General features: G+C 41.0%; 1 protein-coding gene across 1 annotated transcript in view; it reads left to right on the forward strand.

Moving 5' to 3' along the window:
- The window catches only part of LOC115228950 (integrator complex subunit 5), a 45,976-nt gene that overhangs the window by 15,465 nt on the left and 5,221 nt on the right, over window positions 1-25,290 (forward strand). The window contains exons 8-20 of the mRNA XM_029799394.2: window positions 66-141; window positions 2,667-2,773; window positions 3,793-3,851; window positions 5,225-5,361; window positions 6,739-6,847; window positions 9,124-9,320; window positions 10,518-10,714; window positions 12,640-12,758; window positions 14,123-14,323; window positions 16,538-16,782; window positions 18,778-18,848; window positions 20,926-21,074; window positions 22,470-22,574. Of these exons, the coding sequence (XP_029655254.2) occupies window positions 66-141; window positions 2,667-2,773; window positions 3,793-3,851; window positions 5,225-5,361; window positions 6,739-6,847; window positions 9,124-9,320; window positions 10,518-10,714; window positions 12,640-12,758; window positions 14,123-14,323; window positions 16,538-16,782; window positions 18,778-18,848; window positions 20,926-21,074; window positions 22,470-22,574 (1,772 nt within the window). The remainder of the gene's footprint in view (window positions 1-65; window positions 142-2,666; window positions 2,774-3,792; window positions 3,852-5,224; window positions 5,362-6,738; window positions 6,848-9,123; window positions 9,321-10,517; window positions 10,715-12,639; window positions 12,759-14,122; window positions 14,324-16,537; window positions 16,783-18,777; window positions 18,849-20,925; window positions 21,075-22,469; window positions 22,575-25,290) is intronic.

Consider the following 25,290-nt stretch of genomic DNA (forward strand, 5'->3'; position numbering starts at 1 on the left):
CTGATTCTCTCTTTCCTCCCATGTTAAACAGTTCTTACTGGTGTGTCTCTTCTCTTCTCTCGCAGTGTCTCCAACAGTCCTCAACAACCTTCATTCACAGTTTATTCCATGGAAATCTGCCAACAAGTCTGAATTCGACAAGTAAGTCTCTGTCACTTTGTCTGTCTCTATCCTCATTACTCTCTCTCTTTTTACTCTTTTACTTGTTTCAGTCATTTGACTGTGGCCATGCTGGAGCATCGCCTTTAGTCGACCAAATCGACCCCAGGACTTATGCTTTGTAAGCCTAGTACTTATTCTATCGGTCTCTTTTGCCAAACCGCTAAGTTACGGGGACGTAAACACACCAGCATCGGTTGTCAAGTGATGTTGGTGGGGACAAACACACACACACACACATACACACACATACTTACATACATACACACATATACATATATACGACGGACTTCTTTCTGTTTCCATCTACCAAATCCACTCACAAGGAATTGGTTGGCCCCAGGATATAGCAGAAGACACTTGCCCAAGGTGCCACGCAGTGGGACTGAACCCGGGGCCATGTGGATCATAAGCAAGCTACTTACCACACAGCCACTCCTAATTTTACCATTGTCAATATCTTCATCATTTATATCGTCAAGCTCAGTACTAATGTACTTAGTATAATGGTTATCTTTTCTCTGTTTCAGTCACTAGGCTGTGGCCATGCTGGGGCACTGCCTTGAATAATTTTTATTTGAAAGAATCGACCCCAGGATTTAATTTATATTTCTAACTCTGGTACTTATTCTATTGGTCCCTTTTGCCTAACTGCTAAGTTACAGGAATGTAAACACACTAACACTGGTTGTCAAGCAGTGGTGCGGGACAAACACAGACACAAAGACACACACACATAGCTATATGTGTCTATATACATACATAAATACATATATATATATATATATATATATATATACATACATAAATATATATATATATACACACACACATACATACATACATACATACATGACGTTAAATGATGATGATGATGATGATGTGTATATATATGTATACATACACACACACATGCACAATGGGCTTTGGTCAGTCTGAGATTATAGTAGAGGACACTTGCCCAAAGTGCCATGCAGTGGGACTGAACCCAGAACCATGTGGTTGGGAAGCAAACGTCTTACCACACAGCCATGCCTCCACCCATGAAAAGTATCAAAAATTAAAATATTTGTAATTAAAATTACACCTATGGTGATGAGAAAGAATCATTAGTTTAATTATAAATTCTGGTCAAATAATGCAGGGGAGACAATCTTGAAATTAAAAATCTTGAAATTAAAAATCTAGTGTATTTTAACATGTATAACGAACCCTTTTTTGTCAAAAATTAGGTTAAAAAAATACGGGAGTTTCTTATACATGACTAGTATTATAATCCCTTACAAAACCTTTTTTTCAAATTTTAAACCCCAAAAATTAGGGGATTCCTTATACACTTTAACATACAGTAATTCAGATTCCATTGTAATGTGAATGGGAGTTGTATGTGTTAAACATCTCCGATTGACAAGGGAGTGTTAATCACTGAGTAAATAAAGTGTTACACTGCAAACCTAGTGCTCACGAGTTCACATCCATTGTGGACAGTACGTAATTGTAGCTGTTACATTTTCTCTAGCTGTGGGAAGAGGATTTGTTAAATCTGTAAATATTGCTTGTAGATTTTTGTTCTATTCTCTGATTGTGCCAGCTCTTTCCATTCACTACCATTCATCATCATTTGATCATCATCGTTTAACGTTCGCTTTCCATGCTAGCATGGGTTGGACGATTTGACTGAGGTCTGGCGAACCAGACTCCAATCTGATCTGGCAGAGTTTCTACAGCTGGATGCCCTTCCTAACGCCAACCACTCCGTGAGTGTAGTGGGTGCTTTTACATGCCACCGGCACGAGGGCCAGTTAAGGTGGTACTGGCAGCGGCCACGCTCAAATGGTGCTTTTTATGTACCACCTGCACAGGAGCCAGTCCAGCGGCACTGGCAACGACCTCGCTACGAATGTTTTTCACGTGCCACCAGCACAAGTGCTAGTAAGGTGACGCAGGTAACAATCATGCTCGAATGGTGTTTTTTACATGCCACCGTCACAAAGGCCAGCTTGTTGCTCTGGCAACAATCTCACTCGTATGGTACTCTTAGCGCCCCACTAGCAACGGATGCCAGTCACCTAGTTTGATTTCGATTTCACCTGCCTCAACAGGTCTATTAAAACACTGTGTATGCAATTGAAATAGCATTAAATTATAATTGCCATCTGCATATCATACTCAATGTATATACATCATTAGAAGGCATGATTCTGTGGAATTGCTTGAAATAAAACCTCCTTGTAGCTTTATTGTGTTAAAACAAAAACCACATGATTCCAGCTTCAGTCCCACTGCATGACATCTTGGGCAAGTATTTTCTACTATAGCCATGGGTTGACCAAAACCTTGTAAGTTGATTTGATAGACAAAAACTGAAAGAATACCATCTGCCAGCATGGAAAGCAGATGTTAAATGATGATAATGGTGATGATGATGTCCTATAGATTTTCCGTATGTATAGTATATCTACCACTTGAACTGTTTATATTAACCGTATGCCGTTTGCTGTTTTCAGTTTCCTTCAGCTTGTGATCCACTTGATCATGAAAAGTGATGTTGGTGCTTACCAAGTCATAGAATTCCTTCTCAACTCAGCCTCTCCACTCTCCCCCAAGCATCAAGGTAATGTCTTCTTCGTTTCTACTTTCTACAAGACCAAGGGATAAACTTGGCCTAACACTGCTGATGTCTCAACAACTCAGCAATTGTTCTTAATCTGCCGTCCAAAAATACTTTGTCAGGATATTAATATATATATGTGTGGATATGCACATGTTGTTGGAGCAAATGTTTCAATCTTGATTTTGTGAAGTGTGAGTGAGACTGCAATGTATTGAGTTATGCTCATCATCATCGTTTAACGTCCGCTTTTCATGCTAGCATGGGTTGGACGATTTGACTGAGGGCTGGCAAACCGGATGGCTGCACCAGGCTCCAGTCTGATCTGGAACAGTTTCTACACAACATGACCAATGAGAAAGCAGAAAAGCCATTGCTCTCATCAGGATGAACTATCAACCCTTTCAACCTAATCTTCTTAATCTTCTATATTTGGAATGTGGTTGTTTTTTTAATTTGCTTGTTTAATCCTTCGTCAGCTGGAATCATAATGGATGAGCTATACATTCCTTTGCATTTGTACAATTTGGAGCCTCATTAAATCCAAGACCAAGTTTCCCAATGGCTGCTGTCCCTTGATGTTTTAAATCCCCTTCAGCGTTGGTTGGATGCAGAAAATGAGCAATGAGTAATTCAATAGGACCTCTTCTACTTGGTCAGGGCTGTTTTGTTCTCTTGCTTCAAGAAGACAACTTTTTGGAGTTCAGAACACAGATGATTCTAGAAAATTAGACAACAACAACAACAGTTAGCTTCTATGATAAAAACACCATCATTCCTACCACCACCACAACCATCAATAAATACATACTGAGACAGCTAGGCAAGTCATCATTTGGGCACTAACCTAAGAAAAGAGACTGTATGTGCCCTGCCAAAGCACAATCAAGACTCTGATATAGAACAATGGTTCTGCAGCTGTTGCTGAACTTAACACATGGGAGATGAAATGCCCAGTACCAATGCAAGTTGTCAAAAACTGGTGGTGATACTCAATTAAAATTTTGTCCGTTTGTTTACAGGGGCTATGGAAGAGGAAACCTGCTGTAATGAGGTACAACAAGTCTGTAAATATTTCCTGGTAAGTCAATTCTCTCTTCATTGTTCTAAATACCATTTTTATTTCTATCTCTTGACTGAAAGTTCAGTTCGCATTCCTTAGAATTGCAGTTGACTTCTCAGCCAACCGAGACAATCCCAGTTTTTACCCTTAGCTACGATTATGTCATTTCATTGCTGTTTCATGATGTTGTGTTATGATTCTATTGCTGGGACGTGTATTGTTTTAATATTGTTCTTATACAGTTGTCGTCCTGTTACTACTGTTTTGCATTCACAGCAGATCTTTCCTATGAAACCCAGTTTTACTAACATTGTTCTTTGGTCACTAAGGTCTTGTTAAACTTTGTAGATAATCTTATTCTGTATTTCATAAGCTTCTTGCCTTCCTTTTGTGGAGTTTCTGCAGATATTCATTTGAGTATATGTAGACTAGTGTACATACAGACAGACTGACACTCTGTCAAGGATACTGATATACGCATATGGACCACTGTACTCTCAAGCCAACTGGTGTATATAAACTAATGTACACTCATGGTTAAATGAGTATACCCACAGATAGTCAAATGTACATACATGTAGACCAGTATACTTCCAGATGGATCAGTAGACTCCCAAACAGACGAGTGTACTCTGAAGTAGACCTGAGTACACACTGAGAAACTAGTGTGCTCAGTTATGATATATTAGATTTAAGAAGTACAGTGATGAAGTACAACATCAAAATAAATATCAAATAGAAATAGTAGTTGTGATACCTGTGCCAGCGGCATGTAAAAAGCACCATCTGAACGTGGCCGATGCCAGCGCCACCTTGACTGGCTTCTGTGCCAGTGACACGTAAAAAGCACCAACTGATCGTGGCTGCTGCTAGCCTCCCCTGGCACCTGTGCTGGTGGCACATAAAAAGCACCCACTACACTCACGGAGTGGTTGGTGTTCGGAAGGGCATCCAGCTGTAGAAACACTGCCAGATCAGACTGGAGCCTGGTGCTGCCTCCTGGCTTCCCAGACCCTGGTTGAACTGTCCAACCCATGCCAGCATGGAGAACGGACGTTAAATGATGATGATGATGATGATGATGATGAAGTACAGAGAGTACGTAAGTGGTTTGTCTTATTGTCTTGAAGTCATTAACTATTTTAGCTTCACCCAGTTATCTTCATATCTCAGGCAGCAGTAGGGGTTAGTGGGTGGGTACTGCCCTTCCATTTCATATCAATAAATAAATATAAACATTTTTTTATTTAAATACAATACATAAGCCAGAATTTAAAACTCTTGTAAAACCACAGTATGTATTTATTGATGGTGATGGTGGTGGTAGGAATGATGGTGTTTTTCTCACCGAAGCTAACTATTGTTGTTGTTGTTGTTGTCTAATTTTCTAGAATCATCTGTGTTCTGAACTCCAAAAAGTTGTCTTCTTGAAGCAAGAGAACAAAATCATGGAAGTCCCCCTGTTGAATTCCCTGTCCAAGTGTCAGGCTGCTTTGGCAAGAGATTTTCTCAACAGTACAGGTCAAAGGTCAGTTGTGATATAGACATGTGATTTATTGTTGTGTGTGATTGCAGTTGTTGCTATGTTGCCCCAGGTTGGCCCTGATCGAAAAGCTCAGTGATGTCGTTGTCGTGTAACACCAGGCCAGTTCTGATCTAGCAGACATATGGCATATAGTAATTGATTAAACAATTCCAACCCCGCTTTGCTTGCGAAGACCTGTTGGGGCAAGTGAAATCGAAATCGAAATTGAACCAATCCTATGACTGGCACCCGGCAGATGCCAGGACCCCTGGACTGGTGGTACGTAAAAAGCACTATCCGAATCGTGGCCGATGCCAGTGCCGCCTCGACTGGCTTCCGTGCCGGTGGCACGTAAAATACACCAATCCAACCGTGGCCGTTGCCAGCCTCGCCTGGCACCTGTGCAGGTGGCACGTAAAAAGCACCCACTACACTCTTGGAGTGGTTGGCGTTAGGAAGGGCATCCAGCTGTAGAAACTCTGCCAGATCAGACTGGAGCCTGGTGCAGCCATCTGGCTTCCCAGATCCCTGGTCGAACCGTCCAACCCATGCTAGCATGGAGAACGGACGTTAAACGATGATGATGATGATGAATTCCGTTCTACAGACTCAGGACTCCAGACTTACTGTGCATATGCCTACATAATGGCTACTCTGTCAAATTCCACATTGAAGACCACACTATATACTCCAGAGTAAGGACTACATTGTACACTTCACAATGAGTACTACACTATACTCTCCATAGTGTAGACTAAACTCTATGCATCCGCACTACTGTGCATGCTACAGTGAGACCACACTGTGCACTGCAGCATGCAATGGTTTATAATGTTATAATATTGAAGAAAGGTGCAGTGTGGTTGTCTGTGAGTTACAATTCCTTTTAGTTCTTCAGGGTCGATTAAATAAGTACCAGTTACACACTGGGGTCGATGTAATCGGCTTAATCCCTTTGTCTGTCCTTGTTTGCCCTCTCTGTGTTTAGCCCCCTTTGGGCAATAAAGAACAAAATGATAAAAAGCACCCAGTCCACTCTGTAAAGTAGTTGATGTTAGGAAAGGCATCCAGCCAAAGGAACCATGCCAAAGCAGACAGCAGAGCTTGGTGCAGTCTTCTGACTTACCAGTTCCTGTGGAATCATCCAACCCATGCCAGCATAGAAAATGGATGTTAACTACAGAATCAAGAGTTTATACATAAGTGCAAGAAAGAAATTTGCTTAAGGGATGCAAACCCAGTTATATAAAGTAAGGACAGTCTTAATTGTTTATTATATGCTTCCTGTGAAAATGTCTGTGTTGAGCAATCAGGCCTCTTTCTATGATTTCATTGATCCTTATCTTGTTAGTCATGAATTTTTTTCCTCTTCAATTCCAGGAGTGAATGGTACCTGAAACTGTTGACCTGTACAGCATTATATGGATGTTCCAAAGGGACTTGTGAATCTCTCGCGGTTCTCTTGGTTGAGGCTAAACAACCATCTCAGGTAAACTTCTACTTAACACCCTATGTGGCCACAACTACCCACCACAAGCATTACTACTATCACCACAGCTGTTGTAACCAAGTCTCGTATGTGTGTGTGTGTGTGTGTAAAGGTAAGATCCAAGGATCAAGGTGTAGAAGCTAGTAAACTTCGAGTAGTCCGTAGAAGTCATAAAAAACAACTTTCAGGAACAATAGTTATTTATTGGTGCAGAAGGTTGTAAACCACATGGTTCCGGGTTCAGTCCCACTGCGTGGCATCTTGGGCAAGTGTCTTCTGCTATAGCCCCGGGCCGACCAATGCCTTGTGAGTGGATTTGGTAGACGGAAACTGAAAGAAGCCTGTCGTATATATGTGTATATATATATATGTATGTGTATGTATATGTTTATGTGTCTGTGTTTGTCCCCCCAGCATTGCTTGACAACCGATGCTGGTGTGTTTATGTCCCCGTCACTTAGCGGTTCGGCAAAAGAGACCGCTAGAATAAGTACTGGGCTTACAAAGAATAAGTCCCGGGGTCGATTTGCTCGACTAAAGGCGGTACTCCAGCATGGCCGCAGTCAAATGACTGAAACAAGTAAAAGAGTAAAAAGAGTATATCAAGGTTCGATAAGCTGAAAAAAGTTCTTTTCTAGTTCATGGTTAGTAAGTGGAGTTGCTGTTTAGGTGAATAAAAATCCAAATTTTTATTCGCCTACGAAGGCTGTAGAAACACTGCCAGATCAAACTGGAGCCTGGTGCAGCCTCCTGGCTTCCCAGACCCCAATCGAACCGTCCAACCCATGCTAGCATGGAAAATGGACGTTAAACGATGATGATGATGATGAATGGAAATTGTAGTTGTGATACCAGTGCCAGTGGCACGTAAAAAGCACCATTCAAACGTGGCCGTTGCCAGCGCCACCTTGACTGGCCTCCGTGCTGGTGGTATGTAAAATGCACCCACTACACTCACGGAGTGGTTGGCATTAGGAAGGGCATCCAAATGTAGAAACTCTGCCAGATCAGACTGGAGCCTGGTCCATCTGGTTGGCAGGTCCTCAGTCAAAATCGTCCAACCCATGCTAGCACGGAAAATGGACGTTAAACGATGATGATGATGATGATAATGGTATTTTCCATGTTGGAATGGGTTGGATGACTTCACAGGAACTGGCAGGCCCAGGAGCTGCACCAGGTTCCATAAATCTGTTTTGGCTTGGTTTCATGATGAGTGGTTAGCAGAGTATCCCTCTTTTGGGTAATTATTACTTCCGACATTCTGCTAGCTAGGAAACATATGTGGCCTGGATTTTATTTACTCCTTTCCCTAAATTTGGAGATTTGTATATATTCTTTCCTTCGTTCTTTACTTGTTTCAGTGCTTTGATATATATATATATATAATATATATATATATATATATATAATCAACCGATAAGGGTGAGAAAATTGGGTACTAATTTAATAGCACATCCATTTACCACCAAGTGGCTTAGTGCATAAAAAACCCGGATTACGACACATTTTATATTTAAATATAAGAGAGTGACTACTATGTGGTCTACTCTAGCACTAAAAATAGATCCGCAAGGTTTCAGCCACAAAAGAAATTGTTTCCGTTGAAAGTTAGCACTACTACCAGCGCAAATGAACAGGGCAAATAAACATAACAAAATGTAGATTAGTTCGAGACAATTGTTTCACTATTAATAAATTATGTGGTTTTACTTACATAAATGCGGATCTATTTTTAGTGCTAGAGTAGACCACATGGTGGTCACTCTCTTATATTTATATGTATATATATATATATCTAATATAAATCCTTAAAATCCTTAAAAATGTTTTAGCCCGAAGGCCACGGCCATGCTGGATAACATTTTTCGAAAAAAATTTAATCAATGGCCAGCATATTAAAAAATACCATTAAAGGTTAAATTTATAAACAACTTATAAACAAGGGCAAAAGAAAAAATTTCTAATTCCAAATATGCCGAAACTAGACACATTGTCCATAACCATATAATTCATCACAATAAGCACGTGTCTCGAAGAAAGCCGACAGAAATTTCTAAAAAAATTCTGTTATTATCATATTGGACCCGATTTCAGAGTTAGTTCATAAGAACCTTCCCTTCGTCAGTGATAAATGCGGCAAAGAAATAAATGAAATACTTACTCATACCCATGGAAGAAGCAAACACTAAGTCATGAGCACAATTAAGTACATCGTTAAACGATGATGATGATGATGATGATGCACTCTATTGTTGATTCTATTCTTTCTTCAGCTTGTGAAATTCCTACAAATGCAGAAAGAGGTTGAGATTGGGGACGTGGACATCCTTCAGTGGACATTGTCCCACATAGTGGATTCGCTACAAACCAAAGAAGAGCAGAACATCAACCGATTGAGTTTACTACGGAATCTTCTCCATCTGGTTCAGTGGGAGAGGAACTTACCACACCAAGGTGCTGCCCTCTGTCGGTAAGTAAAATTCTTTGACACCCAATAAGTCATAAATGTGACACCCACTTTTTTTTTCTAATCTGCATAGGTTCAGCTTCTGTGATGGTAGCTTGTTGGCATGGACACCAACGGCATCATTGCTACCACCATCATCATTGTCATCACCACCACCACCACCACTATTATCTTTATTATTATCATCATCATCATCATCTTCATCATTGGCAACTTTAATATACACCGGTGACTGGCATCCGTTGCTAGTGGAGCGCTAAGAGTACCATACGAGTGAGATTGTTGCCAAAAATACTGTGTGAAGTTTCCATATGTAGGCATATGAGTGACTGTGTGTTAAGAAGTTTTGCTTCCCAACCACATGGTTCCAGGTTCAATTCCATTGCATTGCACCTTGGCCAAGTGTCCTCTACTATCGTCTCAGGCTGACCAAATCCTTGTGAATGGATTTGGTAAACAGAAACTATAAGGCGGCGAGCTGGCAGAAACGTTAGCACGCCGGGCAAAATGCTTAGCAGTATTTCGTCTGCCGTTACGTTCTGAGTTCAAATTCCGTCAAGGTCGACTTTGCCTTTCACCTTTCGGGGTTGATAAATTAAGTACCAGTTATGCAATGGGGTCGATGTGATCGACTTAATCCGTTTGTCTGTCCTTGTTTGTCCTCTCTGTGTTTAACCCCTTGTGGGTAGTAAAGAAATAGGTATTTTGTCTGCCGTTACGTCCTGAGTTCAAATTCCGCCGAGGTCGACTTTGCCTTTCATCCTTTCAGGGTCGATAAATAAAGTACCAGTTGTGCACTGGGGTCGATGTAATTGACTTAACCCCTTTGTCTGTCCTTGTTTGTCCCCTCTGTGTTTAGCCCCTTGTGGGTAGTAAAGAAATAAGAAAGTATAAGAAGCCCATTGTATGTATATCTATGTGTAAGTGTCTTTGTGTCTGTGTTTGTTCCCCACTGCTGCCTGACAACTGGCCTTGGTTGTTTGTTTTCATCCCTGTAACTTAGCAGTTTGGTAAAAGAGACCAATACAATAAGTACCAGGTTAAAAAAAAAAAGTGCTGGGGTGGACTCATTCAAATTCTTCAAGGCGTTGCCTTGGCACGGCAGCTGTCCGATGATTGAAACAAATATAAGATTAAAAATATACGTTGTCCTGTTGCAGTTACTGCTGTTATATGTTATATATTATTGTTTCTCCACAGATCACAGCTTGTGTCCAACATCCATCACCATTACGAGACATTCATGGAACACCTGAACTACCCTGATCTGTCTGTATGTGCGATGACTTTGAAGCTCCTCATTGCCATCGGGTTGCCTCCGGCTTCCACCAATGCAATGCTCATCAAAGCCTGCTCCATACTCACATCACTGTTCTTTCGTATTCTTCACTTCACAGGTAAGACTAAATTCGGTATTTTCAACGGGTGCAGGCATAGTTGTGTAGTTAAGAAGCTCGCCTTGCAGCTACATTGGTTTTGGGTTCAGTCCTACTGCGCAGTACCTTGGGCAAGTGTCTTTTACTATAGGTCTGGGCCAACCAATGCTTTTAGAGTATATGTTGTGTGTGTGTGTGTGTGTTGTGTGTGTGTTTGTGTGTGTGTATATTTTTGTGTGTGTGTTTGTGTGTGTATATGTTTTTGCGTGTGTGTATGCTTCTGTGTGTGTGTGTATATGTTTATGTGTGTGTGTGTTTATGTTTCTGTGTGTATATGTTTCTGTGTGTGTGCAAGCATGCATGTGTGTATGTGTGTGTCCTACCCTTCTCTGCACCACTTAATAACTGGTATTGATTTGCTTGCATCCCCGTAACTTAGCAGTTCAGCAAAAGGAACCAATAGAATAAGTACCGGACTTAAGAAAAGACATTAGTACTGGGGTCAGTTTGTTTGACCAAAACCCTTCAAGGTGTTGCTCCAGCATGGCTGCAGTCCATTGACAGAGACAATTAAAAAAAATCGAAGATAATAACCCTGCTTTGTTCCATAGAAACACAACATTGAATTTCGGACAATAAGCATTGTCCACCTTGGCTCTTACTACTGACCCCATGGTCATCATTTCAAATGTTATTACTATAGCAACTGCTGTGTGTTATGCTTTTCAGCAAAGCTAATTTATTCTGTTTTATTCAGTTTATCTAATTCAGGGGTCCTCAACCGTTTTTTATCTATGGACCCCTTTAATTACTATTTTATTCTGGTGGATCCCCACAGCCGTTCGATGTTTAAAAACTAGTTTTATAGAAACTTTCAAAATTCCTATTTTGTTTTTCACACATCAACTTGTGTAGGTTGAACTGTGTAAAATGTTAGAGAAAGCATCCAAGGCTGGCAGAATCGTTTGCACGCCGAGTGAAATGCTTAGCGGTATTTTGTCTGCCGCTACATTCTGAGTTCAAATTCCACCAAGGTCGACTTTGCCTTTCATCCTTTCGGGTTCGATTAAATAAGTACCAGTTATGCACTGGGGTCGATGTAATCGACTTAATACCTATGTCTGTCCTAGTTTGTCCCCTCTGTGTTTAGCCCCTTGTGGGTAATAAAGAAATAGGTATTTCGTCTGCCGTTACGTTCTGAGTTCAAATTCCACCAAGGTTGACTTTGCCTTTCATCCTTTCGGGGTCGATAAATTAAGTACCAGTTACGCACTGGGGTCGATGTTATCGACTTAATACCTATGTCTGTCCTTGTTTGTCCGCTCTGTGTTTAGCCCCTTGAGGGTAATAAAGAAATAGGTATTTCGTCTGCTGTTACGTTCTGAGTTCAAATTCCACCGAGGTTGACTTTGCCTTTCATCCTTTTGGGGTTGATAAATTAAGTACCAGTTACACTTTTCCCCTCTGTGTTTAGCCCCTTGTGGGTAATAAAGAAACAAATACATACCAATGCATATGTCTAAATCAAAATCTTTTCGGGGGCCCTTGAAATACTGCTGTGGATACCCAGTCTACTATTTTGTTACGTGAACCCCCCAAAATCACACATTAACTTGTGTAGGTTTAACTCTGTAAAACGTTAGAGAAAGAAACCTTGTTGTTTCTTGCAATACATACATCTAAATTAAAATTTTTCAGGGGTCCTTTAAGATCTATTGTGGATCCCCAATTTATCATTTTGTTTTGTGGATCCCCAAAAATCTTATATGGACCTCGGTTGAGAATCCCTGGTCTAATTGATAATAAAAAAAATGAATCAGGTTTCACTTCGACTTCGGGTCAAGGGGTCATCTGTAGAAAAGACATGCATTCAGTTAAGAAGCCCAGATCGATGAAGTAATTGTTGTTAATTGTGTTGATTAATTAGAGCCTGTTTTCTGTTTCAGATGGGATGAAGTCTCTCCACCTGATCCGACTCTGTCATTCTTGCTATGAGATCTTCTGCAACATTCGTGTGGCCCAGAGTATGTGTGTTCAGTTCCTGCTCGAAGATGCATTCGCTTCAGTAAGTGCTCCATCTGGCCCTTATTTTTCGTATCCATTTATGTGGACCCATAACCTAGTAGTAATCACTCTCTTCCTATGATTCTAATTTTTCCATCCTTTGTCATTCTATATAACCATTTGCTTTCTCACCTGTTACACGTTCTCTGTAGGCCATGCTTTAAAGTCAATCTTTCCTCATCTTACCCCCTATACACAGATACCTCCTCCCTTTCCTTGCCCCCCCACCTATCTATTTCCTCCATTCCTTATTCTCTTCCCTTACTCTACCCTATTCTATCCCCTCTCTTCCACCTCCTCTCCACCTGTCTTGTTCATCCTATTTCCTTTATATCCCTTTCTTCCTTTTCTCTCACTCCACACTACCTCCTATGAGTGTGTGTGTGTGTGTATATATATATATATATATATTATATATATATATATATATATATCTATCTATCTATCTATATATATATCATCATCATCATCGTTTAACGTCCGTTTTCTGCGCTAGCACGGGTTGGATATATATATATCTATATCTATCTATCTATCTATCTATATATCTATCTATATATATATATATCTATCTATATATATATATATATATCTATCTATATATATATATCTATCTATATATATATATCTATATATATATATATATATATCTATATGAAGATTTCTCTTGAATGAAACAGTACTAGTCCTGTAGAAGCTCCTTCTATATAATAAATATATATATATATATATATATATATATAATGTGGAGGCGCAATGGCCTAGTGGTTAGGGCAGCGGACTCGCGGATTCGATTCCCAGACCGGGCGTTGTGATTGTTTATTGAGCGAAAACACCTTTAAAGCCCCACGAGGCTCCAGCAGTGGGTGGTGATCCCTGCTGTACTCTTTCACCACTCTTTCTCTCACTCTTTCTTCTGTTGGCCTGCTCGCTTAGCCAGCGGGGTGGCGTCATTCAAAGGCTAAAACAATGCGAACGCATTGTGACCAGCGATGTGTAGCAACATCTGATGGTCTGGTCGGTCACGTGATCACGTGATATATATATATATATATATAAATCTTTAGTTAAATATATTCAGTGATGAATATTATATACTGAATTTATATTGAGTGTTCTATTGTATCAAAGTATTAATACTATTAAAGTATTTATATATTTAATACGAGTGATTATATACATATATATATTTTTTTTAAATAGTATATTATTATTAATATTAGGAAATCAATATCAAAACTCCTCAGAAAGATATAGACACGAGCGAAAATTAATTTGTCCTTTTCTTCCACCTACCTACTACTATTACCACCACTACCACCACCACCACAGTAATAACCAGCATTTTTTTTGTTGATGTTTCAGGAAAATGCAGCATTGTTTGGCTCCAAACTGGAACCATCACTTGACTGGAAGCAGGATTATAACAATGGTGTTGCACTGTTGGAAGAAAACCAGAAGATGGGTATGTCGCTGCCACTGCCTCGGTCCTATTCACGGGTAAACCACGCTGGGATTATTGGTTATGGATTAAAGCCAAAACCTTTTCAGCCACCATTATCAGAGGTAAACCATTGTTTTTTGTTAAGTCAGAATTAGCATCTTTAATCTTTTAATCTTTTACTTGTTTTAGTCTTTAGACTGTGGCCATGCTGGGGCACCACCTTTGAAGAATTTTTAGTTGAATGAATTGACTCCAGGACATATTCTTGAAACCTGGCACTTGTTCTATTGGACTCTTTTGTTGAACCGCTAAGTTACAGGGATGTAAGCACACCAACACTGGTTGCCAAACAGTGTTGGGGGACTAACATATACACACACATGCACACACACACAAATTTATCTTTTATCTTCTACTTGTTACAGTCACTTGACTGCAACCATGGTGGGACACCACTCTGAAGAGTTTTAGTCAAACAAGTCAACCCCAGGACTTATTTTATTTTTTAAACCCAGCACTTATTCTATCGGATCCTTTTGCTGAACCGCTAAGTTACAGGTCATAAACACACCAGCACCAGTTGTCAAGTAGAGAACACACACACAGATATATATATATATATATATATATATGCACCTATATATGTATATGTATACAATGGGCTTCTCTCAGTTTCCACCTACCAAATCCACTCATAAGGCCTTGGTTGGCCTGAGGTTATAATAGAAGACACTTGCCCAATGTGCCATGCGGTGGGACTGAACTCTGAAGTATGTGGTTGGGAAGCAAGCTTCTAACCACACAGCCACTCCTGCACCACATAATGTTCTTGTTTAATTAATTAGAATCAAAGCTGTAGTATAGAGAAAGAATCATTGTTTTAATTACTTGTGGCAAAGAAAGATAAAGGAGATGACTGAGATTGAATTTTGTTAAGATTTGAATGTAGACATCCAGTGTGGATTAAGCGTACTGATATTTAGCAGATCCTGGTTGGTTGAGGGATACATATAAAGAAAGGTATGGGGTCAACCACTGTAGCCAAATGCTGACAACTTTTTGAGGGTGCATGGTTCAGTGGTTTGAGCATCAGGTTCACAATTGTGAGGTAGTGAGTTCGATTCCTGGACCAGGCTGCGTGTTGTGTTCTTGAGCAAGACACTTTATTTCACATTGCTCCCGTTCATTCATCTCTAGAAATGAGTTGCGACGTCACAGGTGCCAAGCTGTATCGGCCCCTTTGCCTTTCCCTTGGATAACATCAGTGGTGTGGAGAGGGGAGGGCAGTTATGCATTGGCGACTGCTGGTCTTCCATAAACAACCTTGCCTGGATTTGTGCCTCGGAGGTTAACTTTCTCGATGCAATCTCATAATCATTTATGACCAAAGGTGATCTTTACTCCTTAATTACTTGTGGCAAAGAAATGTAAAGGAGACGATTGAGATTTAACTTTGTTAAGATGTAATTGCAGATATGCCGTATGGGTTGAGTCTGGCCTTTGGTATGGGAGATAACTCTGAACCAGTTTCTGTCTTACACTTTCTCTTCAGTGAAACAGTCTGTACCAATATTTCGCAGATCCTAGTTGATTGAGAGATATATATTTAAAGATGCTGAGTGAACAAACACTATTAACCCTTTCGTTACTAACCCGGCTGAAACCGGCCCTAGCTCTGTAGTACAAATTTTTTGTTTTCATAAGTTTTGAATTAAAACCTTCCACCAAACCTTAGTCACAATTCATGTTCCTAACACTAACTTAATGATAACTAAGTTATTTTACTAAATTCTTTGTTATATTTAAAGTAATTGAAAGAAAAAGAGAATCTCAAAATAAATACAGTAATGAAAGGGTTAAATCATGTGACAACATTAAACTGTTGTTATTGTATATTGTTTGTAGTTCTTAGTTCTACGAGCATCATATGTGGTACATCAGCAGAAGAGGTTTTGACGGTTTAGTCAGCCTGGCTATAAACAGGTGCTACAAAGTAGGGCTGGCCTCTAAGCTGCCCACTGTTGAATAATAACCACTGTCTTAGCTTGGTCAGTGAATGTGTCTCAAATCACTAATACCAGCACCACTACATTACTATTATGAGGATCACCACCACTTCACTACCGCAACCAATACCACCATGTCACTGCAATGCCATCAGTTCACTAACCCAAATACTACCACTTCACTACTACTACTACTACTACTACTACTACTATCACCACCACCACTATTACTACTACTACTACCACCACCACCACTACTACCACCACCACCACCACCACCACCACTACTACTACTACATACTAATCAACTCTTTCTGCTATTTGCCACAGGAACAGATCTCCCGTAATCGACAGAGTTTGCTTGACGTGCTGTGGACGTGCAGCTACAGACGTCTCCCACCCTCCACAGACATTCGTCAGAAACAGAACTCAATGCCGCTAACTGGCGTCGACCGAATCTCTTCCAGCTTGTCACGACAGATTGCTGCAACCCTTGTTGCGCAGCTCACACCAGACATGTTGTACAATGGACCAGCATGGCCCGACGAGGAGTTCATTAAGGTCACAGTTGAAAGGTTAGAACCCCCTTTTTTTTTTTGTATTTTCAGATGTTATCCCTTTTTACTGCCAGAACCTACCATTTGGACCAGTTTACTGCTTACCCACGGGTTCACCACAAGGCTTCCTGAATGTTGATCTAAGTTCTTTCAGTCTTTCACTTTTCCTTTCTGTGTGTGTGTGTGTGTAATATTGTCATTTACTGTCTATTTTCCATGCTGGCATGGGTTGGATAGTTCAACAGGAACTGGTGACCCAGGGGACTGCACCAATCTCGAATGTCTGCTTTGGTATAGTTTCTATGGCTAGATGCCCTTCCTAACACCAACCACTTTACAGAGTGTATTAGGTTTTTTTTTTTTTTACATGGTACTGGCACTAGAGAGGTCACCAAGTGACCTGCATTACAAGACCCTCAACTGAAAAGATCTGAGACCATACGGACTTTGAAGAAAAGACACCTGTGAAATTGTAGTTAAGACACCTGTGCCGGTGACACGTAAAAAGCACCATCCGAATGTGGTAGATGCCTGCGCCGCCTGACTGGCGTCCGTGTCGGTTGACAGGTAAAAGCAACAACTGATCGTGGCAGTTTTCCAGCCTCCTCTGGCCCCTGTGCCAGTGGCACATAAAAAGCACCCACTACACTCACGGAGTGGTTGGCATTAGGAAGGGCATCCAGCTGTAGAAATACTGCCAGATCAGACTGGAGCCTGATGCAGCGTCCATAGCTTCCCAGACCCCGATCGAACCGTCCAACCCATGCTAGCATGGAAAATGGACGTTAAACGATGATGATGATGATGAGGATGATGATATTGGGAGCGTGTATGTTTATATCTAAAGGTATGAGTGTATATTTGTGAGTGTACCTGTAGATACCTGTGGGCTTCAATGTGTGTGTGTGTTTGTGAGTATATGTGTGTGTAAGAGAGAGACAGATAGAGAGAGAATGTCCATAGGCATGTGTGTGTGTATATCCGAATATGTGTAATCAAGATTGGAGCCTGGTGCGGCCATCTGGTTAGCCAGTCTTCAGTCAAATCGTCCAACCCATGCTAGCATGGAAAGCGGACGTTAAACGACGACGACGATGATGATATATATGTGTGTTAATATGTCTAGGTATATATGTGTTTGTAAGAGCATATACAGGTATAAGTGTGTGTGTGTGTGTGCTTCTGTGAGTATGCCTGCATGTGTGCATGCATGAAAGAGTATGGCTGTGTGCGTGTGTGTGTGAATATACCTATAGACATATGTGTGTGTGTGTCCGTCCATAACCAAGACATTTGTACGTTTGTGTGTCTGTATGTGAGTTATGTCTGAGTGTAGGTATGAGTGGGAGTGAAGAGCAGGTGGTGGAGTTGCTCAGAAACAGGACAACAGCACAGATATATCTGAATCAATTTATTTGTAAGCCTCCTGTGCTATCAGTCCGTCAGCTGATAGCTACAATGGAAAGTAATGTTTGTCTATTAATATCACTATTGAAATTGTGTTTGTTGTGGGTTGGTGGAAATACTGACTGAGACAAAGTGAATAATAAATGAAAGCTTCATATTTGTATTTGCTTTGCAAGATTATGATATGAATTCATGCATTGAAACAAATCTTGTTCTGGGAGGGTCATTGCACCAATAATAACACATGTACTGATTCAATATTGCTTTGAGACCGCGACCTGTGTTGCATCGCAGGTCGCGGTCTCAAAGCGATGAAAATGTTTTGGTAAATTAAATTTAAATGTTGAAGTGAATCTAACGGTTTTTGTGTGTTTCTTAAATGGCTTATAAACACCTTCCACGCTGCAATTGATAATTCAACTGTTGATACTGAATTCCGTTCATGTTGATGTGTAACCATGGCTATATATGTTCATGTTGGTACTTAATCCTAGCTCTGTGTTTTCATATCAATACTTACCTGTGGTCATGTGTTCATGACGATGCTTAATCCTAGCCCCATGTGTTGTTCATTTTTAACCTTGATACATGTTTGTATTGTTTCAGAGACCTCTGGGTTTGGAGGAAATTTGAAGACAACCCGATTCTCTGGGATATTCTTGATAACTTTGCACACAGTAAGTTAGAACAAGTATTTTATTTACTCTGAATCCCTTCTCTCTGTCTGTCTGTCACTTTTGCACCTATCACACCTGTATTTTCTCACAATCACCTAGCCACTTCTCTCCTCTAAAAGTATTTCTACATGCCACTGTAGATTTTGTCTTAACTCAACTGGTATGCAGTACACCTAAGCCTTTTACAGGTTACACCCTCATAATTAACCTGTTACAGTGTTATTTCTTTACTGCCCACAAGGGGCTAAACAATAGAGGGGACAAACAAGAACAGACAAACGGATTAAGTTGATTACATCGACCCCAGTGCTTGACTGGTACTTATTTAATCGACCCCGAAAGGATGAAAGGCAAAGTCGACTTCGGCGGAATTTGAACTCAGAACGTAGTGGCAGATGAAATACCGCTAAGCATTTCGCCCGGCGTGCTAATGATTCTGCCCGCTCGCCGCCTTGGAAACCTGTTACAGTGTGTCACATTACTTGTTACTGTGTGTCAGCCTGTGACTATGTCAGCTTGTTGCAGTGAGTCAGGCAGCTTGTCACAGCATGTCACATAACTTGTCACAGTGAGTCAGCTTTGCTACAGTCTCTTGTAACCTGTTACAGTATGTCACTTAGTCTGTCACAGTGTATCAGATAGTGTTCTCCCGTTAATTTCTGAGACTGTTATTGCATGGCTCTTAGCCTGTCACAATGTATCACATATTTTGTCATAGTTTGTCACCATTATCCTGTTACAATCCCATTCTTAGTCTCTTTTACTCTTTTACTTGTTTCAGTCATTTGACTGCGGCCATGCTGGAGCACCGCCTTTAGTTGAGCAAATCGACCCCAGTACTTATTCTATCGGTCTCTTTTGCCGAACCGCTAAGTCTGTTTACTTTGATTTTATAGTTTAGCATTTAATATGTTACAGTGCTACACTTGATTTCTTAGATTCATGTTACAGTGCTAGAGACACTTTAACTGTTTTTTCCCCCCTTTACATGGAGGAGATGGCTTATTCCTTGTTGCAATTATTTACATCTGAATGTCTTTCCTATCAGAAGCCACTACACTAGACACCGTTATATTTCAATAGATTTCCTGTCTTTAAAGTCTTGGAGGTCTTTACATCTGGGACATCTTTCTTGTTTCTAACCAGAAATATATATTTCCTGTCTCTAACCATTCAATTAGGGAGTAGAATTTAATTAAGTTGGATGACCAAATAATAGCTTTAGTTCTCATAAGGTTTGAACTTTTGACCCCGTGGCCAATCATCCAGCCATGCCTTGACTAAAGTGGGGTTTGATCTCTTAGTTATGAGTGTCAATCTAGCTGTACTTTCACTACAGTTGGGGTTAGAACATATGACCACACTATCTTGACTACGGTTTGAACTTATGACTATCTGAAGACATACTACAATCATCATCATCATTGTTTAACGTCCGCTTTCCATGCTAGCATGGGTTGGACGACTTTGACTGAGGACTGGCGAACCAGACTCCAGTCTGATCTGGCGAGGTTTCTTCAGCTGGATGCCCTTCCTAACGCTAACCACTCCGTGAGTGTAGTGGGTGCTTTTTACGAGAGACTGGCAATGACCACGATCGGTTGGTGCTTTTTACATGCCACCAGCACGAAGGCCAGTTGAGGCGGCACTGGCATTGGCCATGTTCGAATGGTGCTTTTTACGTGCCCAAAATATTCCATTTACCACTAGAGTGTATATCTGGACAATAAGGTTCCTACTGTCTGCAATAACAGTAGAACAACAACAACATAGACAGGAATGCTCCCATGAAGGAAACCTCAATGAGGTTGATTGACCTGCTAGAATTAATTGATCATTCTCAAATAACAATCTACCTTATATAAAAGATATCTCAGGTTATATAAATCTGAGTCTTCTGAATATACAAATAGGCTGGATGGGCATGTTTGGAATAACTTTGGGCTAAACAGCAATAACATGAACAAGAAGTAATAAAGAAATCTATTTGCATGTGTTTCCCTTACTCCCACCCCTGAGTCTTCAAATAGGATGACTCTGACTCACACCAACTGACTCTTATTCATTCCTTTCACAGGTAGTTCAGTGTTGTTCTACTGCTCGCCATTGCTCCGATCCTTAGTGGCCACCCTGATGAATTTCTATGAGAGTTGCCGGACGAAGAATGCCTCTAATTCCCCCAAGTACCTTCATGCAGCATGTAAAGTCATTAATTACATGAGAAAGGTAGGTAAATGCATGGGAAACCCATGTTTCTTCTGGCCATGTTCAGGCTTCTTTGATTTTTGACTTACACCAAATATTCTAACATACTCATGTTCTTCACCTAAGAAGTTGTCATCATCATCATCATCATCATCATCGTTTAACATCTGCTTTCCGTGCTGGCATGGGTTGGACGGTTTGACTGAGGGCTGGCAAGCCAGGAGGCTGCACCAGGTTCCAATCCGATCTGGCAAAGTTTCTACGGCTTGATGCCCTTCCTTACGCCAACCACTGTGAGAGTGCAGTGGGTGATTTTTACATGCCACTGGCATGGGGGCCAGTCAGGTGGCACTGACATTGACCAAGCTTGAATGATGCCTTTTACGTGCCACTGGCACGGGAGCCAGTCAGGTAGCATTGGCATCGATCAAGGCGGCACTGGCATTCTGACAATATACCAAATAAAAGTGATTGAAGCATTGAATCTCTTGGTTTTGATATCAAATCTGTTGCGGTTATTTAGTTGTGTCTTTGGGTCAGTGCACCTAATTCTTTAGTGCATGTGTATATAAAGTTCTCTGGTGAATGGTAGCTGAGGTAAACTATTGTCCTAGCCATCAGGAGACTTATCTGTCATCACAGTGAATTTAGTTCAGTATGTGCTTGAGAGGAGGGGGAGTCTGATCAGCTGACATGTTTATGTTGGTGTGTCTTTGTCAGCTAAGAAGATATATGATGTAGATTTGCTGTAATGAATGATGATGTTGGCTAGAGGCGTCATTGAAGGGAAAATGACGATGTAATTTAAAAGAAGGTTTGCACTTTCGAGCACAGAGCTGATAAAAGTAATGAGGAAGATACAGGAAACAGTTGACAAAGCCAGCTTCTAGTCGTTGCCAGTACTACTGGACTGACCCCTGTGCAGGTGGCATGTAAAAAGCACCATTTGAGCATGGTCGTTGCCAGTACCGCCTGACTGGCCCTCATGCCGGTCACCTGTAAAAGCACCCACTACACTCTCAGAGTGGTTGGCGTTAGGAAGAGCATCCAGCTGTAGAAACTCAGCCAGATCAAGACTGGAGCCTGGTGCAGCCATCTGGTTGGCCAGCCCTCAGTCAAAATCGTCCGACCCATGCTAGCATGGAAAGTGGACGTTAAACGACGATGATGATGATGATGATGATATATGTATCAGTGGATATCACTGTGTTCTTGTTTGTGTGTGTAGGTCAGCTGACAGGGTCAGTATGGTATATGATATGTTAGTATGGTGTCAGTAGATCTTATCCCAAGTGTGTGTGTGTGTAAGTGGGGGAGTTTGATCAGCTGACGTGTTTATGTTGGTGTGTCTTTGTCAGCTAAGAAGGTATATAATGTAGATTTGCTGTAATGAAATACCATATTTACCATTTGCAGAGCAACCTATTGTCGTCCCCACTCTGTTATATTGGTGAATTAATGCCATTGGTCAAATCTTATGAACTCTACCTACTTCTACAAACCGTGTGGCGATATATGAAGGTAAGTGGTCTCAATTAGACTTGTTTGTTCTTGTTTGGTGGTGGTTTTGTTGTCTTGAGCAAGTTTCTTTTTGTTCTTTTGAGCCGTCCAAACACATCCTCCTCTCCATCACCACTACCATCATCACCATCTTCATCATCTATCAACATCATTATGACAACTCTGTGCTTCACAGACACCTACATATTACTGGAATGGATGGATGGAAGCACTCTGTCGGTTCCGACGATGAGGGTTCCGGTTGATCCGAATCAACGGAACAGCCTGCTCGTGAAATTAACGTGTAAGTGGCTGAGCACTCCACAGACACGTGCACCCTTAACGTAGTTCTCGGGGATATTCAGCGTGACACAGAGAGTGACAAGGCCGGCCCTTTGAAATACAGGTACAACAGAAACAGGAAGTAAGAGTGAGAGAAAGTTGTGGTGAAAGAATACAGCAGGGATCACCACCACCCCCTGTCGGAGCCTCGTGGAGCTTTTAGGTGTTTTCGCTCAATAAACACTCACAACGCCCGGTCTGGGAATCGAAACCGCGATCTTATGACCGCGAGTCCGCTGCCCTAACCACTGGGCCATTGTGCCTCCACTACTGGAATATATGTCTGCCCATGTCACATATTCACCGTATGCATGATCTCACTAACAATTACACACATAAATACATACATATTTACACTCACACTCACTGATATACACAGACATACATATACAGATGTATGCATACATAAGCACACACACACAATTAGTTTTATGGGGGTATTTTTCCCCTCTTTATGATTTTTCCCAACCATTTATTCCTTCCCAGTGTGTGCCAGGGATCTATTCTAACTTATATATGTTCTTACCCTCTCATCTCAGGGAAGCAGACTGAACCAAGAAGAGTTATCTACCTTGCATACATTCCCAACTCCAATTATTGTCGACGTAAGATTTGAACACTTGATACTCTGTAAAGCAGTGTTTCCCAACCTGTTTATCCCCCAGGCCCCACTACAATTTTCCAAAACAATGTATACCCCACCAGTGGTTGGGGAAAAAAAGCCCACTTAGTTTTTAATATTTTATCACAATTATTTAATACAAAAGATGTACTTGCATAGCGAGTGACTTGATCTGAGATCGTGTGCTGGAACAAAAGCAATTGCAGCGTGGAAGGTGTTTATAAGCCATTTAAGAAACACACAAAAACCGTTAGATTCACTTCAACATTTAAATTTAATTTGCCAAAATATATTCGTCGCTTTGAGACCGCGACCTGTTCATTGACAAAACTGTGATGCATCTCAAAGTTTTGTCATTGAACAGGTCACGGTCCCAAAGCGACGAAAATATTTTGACACAAATTAAATTTAAATGTTGAAGTGTATCTAACGGTTTTTTTTGTGTGTTTCTTAAATGGCTTATAAACACCTTCCACGCTGCAATTGTTTAATAGAAAAGACTTCCAGTAAGTGGCGTAAGGGAGAAAAGAAAAGAAAAGAAAGAAGGCAATAGAGGAATGACAGTGGATCTACCAGTAACTCTTTTATTAGGTACCGAGTACAAAAAAGAGTACGTTATTGACCAAGGAAAAAAAAAGGTGAATCACTTTAATGAAAACCTTGTGTCTGGCGACTGTGGCACCACACCCCACCACAATTTTCTCAGGCTCCACCAGTGGGGCATATGTCACCAACTTGGGAATCGTTGATGAATAGATATTTAGATAGCAGTCCACAGCTATTGCAGCTCATGTAATCTGATATTATAGATGTGCTATTTGAATGACCAATACCACTGGTTTGTAGCGAATAGAGCTAAGGGAACTTGTCAGAGTAAAAAATAATGATCATGGCTTGGACACTTGGTCATAGGTCTACTTCATCATCATTGTTTAACGTCCGCTTTCCATGCTAGCATGGGTTGGACGATTTTGACTGAGGGCTGGTGAACCAGACGGCTACACCAGGCTCCAATCTTGATCTGGCAGAGTTTCTACAGCTGGATGCCATTCCTAATGCCAACCACTCCGAGAGTGTAGTGGGTGCTTTTTACGTGCCACCGGCACGGGGGCCAGTCAGGCGGTACTGGCAATGACCTCACTCGAATCTTTTTACACATGCCACCAGCACAGGTGCCATTAAGGTGATGTTGGTAATGATCACGCTTGAATGGTGCCCTTTTATGTGCCACCGGCATGGAAGCCAGTTAGCTGCTCTGGCAACAATCACGCTCGTATGGTGCTCTTTGCACCCCACAAGTATGGTTACCATCATCAAATGTGATTTTGATTTTGATTAACTTGGGAATCGTTGATGAATAGATATGTAGATAGCAGTCCACAGCTATTGCAGCTCATGTAATCTGATATTATAGATGTGCTATTTGAATGACCAATACCACTGGTTTGTAACTAATAGAGCTAAGGGAACTTGTCAGAGATGGAACATAAAAACAGGAGTAAAAAATAGGGATCATGGCTTGGACACTTGGTCATAGGTCTGCTTGACCACTGAAAATCTGTAGTTAAACAACATCACCCCACACCACACCACTCTACACTACATTTTGCCAGTCACACCACATTTGTATCATGTAATAATTACTCGTTACTACATGTCCACATCATGTGATTGGCCACTACATACCTACATCGCATGGCCAACTGCTACATGCTGCTTCATATGACTAAACACCTACATGTTTACACGACTACCTTCAGCTAGATTTGAACC

Source organism: Octopus sinensis, unplaced genomic scaffold (genome assembly GCF_006345805.1).
Source record: "Octopus sinensis unplaced genomic scaffold, ASM634580v1 Contig11457_ERROPOS106955, whole genome shotgun sequence".
Classification (NCBI taxonomy): Eukaryota; Metazoa; Mollusca; class Cephalopoda; order Octopoda; family Octopodidae; genus Octopus; species Octopus sinensis.